Genomic DNA, 6,849 nt, shown 5'->3' on the forward strand with positions numbered 1-6,849 from the left:
TGCAGTAAGAGAGACATAACCTTTTTGGGCAGCATCCACTGCAGTACAGTTGCAGTAAGAGAGACATAACCTTTCTGGGGCAGCATCCACTGCAGTACAGTTGCAGTAAGAGAGACATAACCTTTTTGGGCAGCATCCACTGCAGTATAGTTGCAGTAAGAGAGACATAACCTTTTTGGGCAGCATCCACTGCAGTACAGTTGCAGTAAGAGAGACATAACCTTTTTGGGCAGCATCCACTGCAGTACAGTTGCAGTAAGAGAGACATAACCTTTCTGGGGCAGCATCCACTGCAGTACAGTTGCAATAAGAGAGACATAACCTTTCTGGGGCAGCATCCACTGCAGTACAGTTGCAGTAAGAGAGACATAACCTTTCTGGGGCAGCATCCACTGCAGTACAGTTGCAGTAAGAGAGACATAACCTTTTTGGGCAGCATCCACTGCAGTACAGTTGCAGTAAGAGAGACATAACCTTTTTGGGCAGCATCCACTGCAGTACAGTTGCAGTAAGAGAGACATAACCTTTCTGGGGCAGCATCCACTGCAGTACAGTTGCAATAAGAGAGACATAACCTTTCTGGGGCAGCATCCACTGCAGTACAGTTGCAATAAGAGAGACATAACCTTTTTGGGCAGCATCCACTGCAGTATAGTTGCAGTAAGAGAGACATAACCTTTCTGGGGCAGCATCCACTGCAGTACAGTTGCAGTAAGAGAGACATAACCTTTTTGGGCAGCATCCACTGCAGTACAGTTGCAGTAAGAGAGACATAACCTTTCTGGGGCAGCATCCACTGCAGTATAGTTGCAGTAAGAGAGACATAACCTTTCTGGGGCAGCATCCACTGCAGTACAGTTGCAATAAGAGAGACATAACCTTTCTGGGGCAGCATCCACTGCAGTACAGTTGCAATAAGAGAGACATAACCTTTTTGGGCAGCATCCACTGCAGTATAGTTGCAGTAAGAGAGACATAACCTTTCTGGGGCAGCATCCACTGCAGTACAGTTGCAGTAAGAGAGACATAACCTTTTTGGGCAGCATCCACTGCAGTACAGTTGCAGTAAGAGAGACATAACCTTTCTGGGGCAGCATCCACTGCAGTATAGTTGCAGTAAGAGAGACATAACCTTTTTGGGCAGCATCCACTGCAGTACAGTTGCAGTAAGAAAGACATAACCTTTCTGGGGCAGCATCCACTGCAGTACAGTTGCAGTAAGAGAGACATAACCTTTCTGGGGCAGCATCCACTGCAGTACAGTATATTTATGCAAGCAACTCACAGTTAATTGAGTAAGGTAAAATACTATGTATCCCTCTTTGGAGGGGAATACATTTCTTAGCGTGAGAATAAATCCCTTATACCCCCCCATGAACAAGACAGGCTGCACATGGATTTCTAAGGCAGAGGCAGAATAAATCCCTTATACCCGCTTCAAAGCAAAAAGCTGCTTGCTTTTTCTGAGCCTATGAAAGTCACGTGACATAGCATAAGTTAACCTCAGCACAATCTAACAACTGTTTTCTCACACTGGCTAATACAAGATAGTTACGTGATAAATCACAAGAATACTGAAAAAACAAAGCAGTGTTTATTTCCCGATAAAACATTGTTTTTATCATGATGTCATTTCTGGAGATTTGAACATGCTGTCGAAACTTGATGACGTTGTATATTGGACGACGTTTATTTTTGAGAGGAAGTGTCTTGTGAGTGGTCCCCATAGATGTAGAGTGGCAATGCAGATAAACGTAATGGCTTAATGATCGCTTTCAAAAATGGGAGAGATATGACAATGTGTATTGGGAGTAAAGTTACAGATAACTGGTGTGAGAATTGTGAGAATATGCCTGGAAAGACCAAATTCTCCCGCCCACGTTCATAAAATGAACTTGTCCGCCATTGCTGAGAACGGATTCTATTCAAGGAGTCATCATTTTATAAATACTTGTAAAGCTTGTACATATGATTTATATTCATTAAAGAGACTGTAAATAATATTGATGTCCAATATAAGAAGTAAACGAGTCGTGATCGTTGTTATCATACAATAAAACACTGCAGGATAAATAAACAATGAGGGGCACAGCCTCATGGTCTATTCTCCATGCAGTGTTTTATTGTATGATAAACAAATCCCACTCGTCATTTATTTCTTAAAAAGAGGATGTTTCTTGGTGTCCCTGGATGTGACAGGACTGGAATATTGCTGAACACAGTGTCAAGTAATGCTAGTTCCCTTCCCACTTACCCTGTCAATATAAAGTTGTGACTTCGTCTTGTGCTTAACATCATCTTGAGCTTAACATCCTCCTTGAAACTTGTTCATGTACCTTTCAGGCTTGGAGTGAGATTGATGTTGATCTTCGCTCCAACATCCAGATTCACATTTATCGTGAGTCGGACATCCCAAACCGTCATAGTCACTGCAACTCTAACCCATACATCCCCAACGTGCTGAGGAAAAAACTGGGTATGCCACCTCTTGCAGAAACGGCTGCAAGGAGATCTGCATATGGCCGTCTCAGAAGCAAACTCACCTAGTAGAAACTTTGTCCTGATTGCCAGAGATCGGAACATGGGCATATTAGAAGCATCACTAGTAAAGACTTTGTGGTGAATGCCAGAGATCGGAGCTTGGCCGTGTTAGAAGCATCACTAGTAAAGACTTTGTGGTGAATGCCAGAGATCGGAGCATGGCTGTGTTAGAAGCATCACTAGTAAAGACTTTGTGGTGATTGCCAGAGATCGGAGCATGGCCGTGTTAGAAGCATCACTAGTAAAGACTTTGTGGTGAATGCCAGAGATGGGAGATCGGAGCATGGCCGTGTTAGAAGCATCACTAGTAAAGACTTTGTGGTGAATGCCAGAGATCGGAGCATGGCTGTGTTAGAAGCATCAATAGTAAAGACTTTGTGGTTAATGCCAGAGATCGGAGCATGGCCGTGTTAGAAGCATCACTAGTAAAGACTTTGTGGTGAATGCCAGAGATCGGAGCATGGCCTTGTTAAAAGTAAACTCATTATTGAAGATAGCAAAGAGCTAAATGTGATAAATGCAAGAGATTGCAGCATGGATGTGTTGGGATTAGCAAAACACTTCCATGATTTCTTAGGAATACTATATTTTAGTTTGGTACAACATGCATATGTAATTCTCTTCCATGACAGTCACTGTTGGAACGTCGCATGTATCGTACCAAGAATTGGCTTGAAACGTTGAACCCAATTTGAAACCATTCTGTCTTTCACATTTACAAGCCATGCACCCCATACCACCCCAATGAACATGTGTCATATTTGTATATGCATTTTTTATGTAGCGACAGATCAACTTAATTACTTGTCTTACAGATCCACTTATCGAAAAATAATCATGTCCGACAATCTTTTTTCTAATAATTTACAAGTGCATCATTAGTGTCGGATAAAACTGATTGTCAGCTTAATGTGTGTCGGATCAACAGGGCTTGAGTAAACATTGACATTTTGAGTCTCTTTGTGGTTGCTACCAGGAGAGGTTATAATTAGGAGATAAGCATACTGTGTTTTCAATGTAGAGCTAGGTTACCCATGGATATCACCGCGTTGATTGAGTTTGAAACCGAACGTGTAGCTTGAACCAAAGAGTTCGCGTTTTATTTAGTCATGGTAGAATGGAGATAAACCTACTGTGTTTTCAACGTAGAGCTAGGTTACCTGTAGATGTCACTGCGCTAGATTGCACATTCTGTTCCAAATTCAATTTAGAGCGGTTAAAGCTATGGGTTACCTCGTTCTACATTGAAAACACAGTATGGTTAATTCCTTATTAATTGACCAATCAGAATCAAGTATTTTCCAAATTCATGTTAGAATAATATGATGGCTTAGGCGAAGCAGACGTCAAATGTTGTTTCTGTGTTTGTTCAACTGATTTTTTCAAAACATATTTCTGAAGATGTTTGTGTTACCATAGTCACCAGAATTGTCCATATTGGATAGTATAAGGTCAAAATCCTCGTCACTCCATGCATTTGCAGGATCGAGATACCGGTAGACTTCAGCAAAACTTCCTATATCAAAAGTTCCCACTGATAGTGATACAGAATTCATGAACTCCCCCATCTTTATGGGCAAGCTCAAAGCGCACATGCATATCCTGACGAGGTAAAGAGGCCGTTAAACCAGCTGTTTCAATCAGAGGGGGTTTATTGTGATTTAATAGCCTCTGATTGACCAATCAGAATCAAGTATTTTCCAAATTCATGGTAGAATGGCGGGTACGTTTTATACACAAGAAAATGCAACAATACACACTTTTCAATAATAGAATTATTCATTGTTTAATACTTAAGAAGAATATTTTTTTATCAGTGTTTATAGGAATTTAGATAAAAAAAATTTAAAATTAAGGTTTCTAAAGGTAGAATTTCACTGGGGTAAATATTAAGTAGACAAGGAGGGCTTTCAGCTTTGAGGCTTTTTGGACAATTTTATGTACCTTATTTTTCTACGTTAGAGGCCTTAGTTGGGAAGGATATTCCAAACATCAACTCAATTCTCATGACAATACTTTTTAAAAATCATGTGAATATTGCCTTGTTATGTGCCGCCTCCGTGGTCTTGTGGTAGAGCGTCCGCCCGGAGAGCGGAAGGTTCGGGGTTCGATCCCCGTCCGCGTCATACCAAAAGACGTTAAAAGATGGTACTTGTTGTTACCCTGTCTGGCGCTCGGCATTAAGGGGCTAAAACATGGACTGGTCGGCTCGGAGTCAGTATACTGTGTCTGAGTGGGGTATTCATGTTAAACTGCGGCATGGTATCTCAGTGAGCTAGCACTATAAATCGGCATCAGTCCGGACTAGTACAAGCAGCCACACACACACACACATGCATGCACGTCGCTATATAAGTGCAATAATCTTGGACGCGACGTTAAACCCAATTTCACCTCACCTCACCGCCTTGTTATGTTTGTTGTCTAGTGCATAATGTCATGTTGATTTAGCCACGGATAACGTTTGTGCTGTTATTTATTATTCACAGAAGTATTTTTATTAATTTGTAAACGTGCAATATTTGTTATTTGAACTTTTGTGTAGTAATAGTTGCCTGAATATTGTAGGAATACATTTTAAAAGTTCCTTTCTTTAATAAGTTTTAATATATATTAACCAATATAGGATTTTATACAAATGCAAAGTTAAGTTTTGCCCTTGTTAATTCAATATTCAAATTGATGTATATTATTTTGTACTTGTTTTGATATATAAACACTCACATGTTTTTCAATCCTTCGAATATAATGGAGAATCTATTGTTTGTTTTTACCAATATTGTTTGTACTTTGATTATTAAAATCTTTATTATCTTCCACCTGGAATTATACTTTATTTATTTATTTATTCATTTATTTATGTTTGTTTGTTGCTAAATGATGCACTCAGCAATATTCAAGCTATATGACTGTGGTCTGTAAATATTCGAGTCTGGACCTTTTATTTATGTACATCTATTTATTTTCCATATCAGATGCTACTTGAGGAAGTGAGTGAGTGAGTGAGTGTTGTTTTGCGCCACAGTCAGCAGCTGTATCTTGGTGGCATCCTCGACCAGACAAACCAGTGATGAATAGGATTGGTTGGTTGGTTTGTTGTTTAACGCCCCACTCAGCAATATTCAAGCTATATGACGTCAGTCTGTAAATAATCGAGTCTGGACCAGACAATCCAGTGATTGATATCGTGAGCATCGATCCATGTAATTGGGATCGATGACATGCTTCAACCAAGTCAGCGATCCTGACCACCCAATCCTGTCAACCCCTGTCAACCAAGTCACCAAGGTTGCCGGCTTCAAGTATGTCCACTGTTGCAGCAAGTATAGCTAGGCGTCTAATTCTATCACTGAATGTCTGTCGGGATTGATTTGAGAAGACAGATGCTAATGTATGTTAGATGGAGTATTAATGTATGGTATCAACCTTGCTATTGTGGGCAAGAACGGGTGGCCAAGTGGTATAAAAGGCAACAAGTTTCTATGTAGGGTTGCATCCTCAATGTCCTCGAAAGGAAAAGCTGTACTGGTTTTTGCCCGGGGAAAATATAAATGAATTTTCATTAAATTAAATATCTTAAGTACCCCGGTATGAAACGAACTTTCCATTTTTCATAACGCCCCCAAAACAGTGTCTCTCCCCTGACTCCCCTTTCCCTATTGAAACCCTGCAAGAGGGAACTGTATTGTAGACAAAAGGTGGTGAGAGGGTTGGTTAGTCAGCAACATAACAGTGATATTCAAACTTCTTTCAGTGGAGCCATATATTCGTCTACACTGCAAGGACAGAGTGACACACGAAACTGGGTCACATCTTGCAACGACTCAATGAGCAGTTGTAGTTCGCTCTTTTTACAAACTTATTGAAACCATTCAATGTCAGAGGTCCACTAAAACTTATCCAATAATAGATTTCTAGGCATGAGTGAGTGAGTATGGTTTTATGCCGCTTTTAGCAATGTTCCAGCAATATCACGGCGGGGGACACTAGAAATGGGCTTCACACGTTGTACCCATGTCGGGACTTGAACCCGGGTCTTCGACGTGACGAGCGAACGCTTCAACCACTAGGCCACCCGACCACCCCTCAAGACATGATGATTGACAATCTTAAATAGCATTCCGATTATGGTAAGCATTTTTGACATGCTGTAGTCAAGTTTGAGTGTGATATCGATCTCCTCGGATGAGTACCGGAAAATAGCAACCACACTAATAAATAATAGGCCCCCACATGATTTCGTCGAAGATGTCATTCGCTACCGGTATATTGAATTAAATGTTGAAATGAATCATCAATACTGAAACA

The 6,849-nt window shown here is 40.6% G+C and overlaps 1 protein-coding gene across 1 annotated transcript in view; it reads left to right on the forward strand.

Annotated features, from left to right (window-relative positions):
* The window catches only part of LOC124148036, a 41,921-nt gene extending 39,022 nt beyond the window's left edge, over nt 1-2,899 (forward strand). Inside the window, exon 23 of the mRNA XM_046518963.2 lies at nt 2,344-2,899. Coding sequence (XP_046374919.2) covers nt 2,344-2,547 — 204 coding nt within the window. The 3' untranslated portion in view covers nt 2,548-2,899. The remainder of the gene's footprint in view (nt 1-2,343) is intronic.
* Nucleotides 2,900-6,849: the final 3,950 nt, after the last annotated feature.

This window comes from Haliotis rufescens, unplaced genomic scaffold (genome assembly GCF_023055435.1).
Source record: "Haliotis rufescens isolate VD_foot unplaced genomic scaffold, xgHalRufe1.0.p SCAF_10, whole genome shotgun sequence".
NCBI classification, from domain to species: domain Eukaryota; kingdom Metazoa; phylum Mollusca; class Gastropoda; order Lepetellida; family Haliotidae; genus Haliotis; species Haliotis rufescens.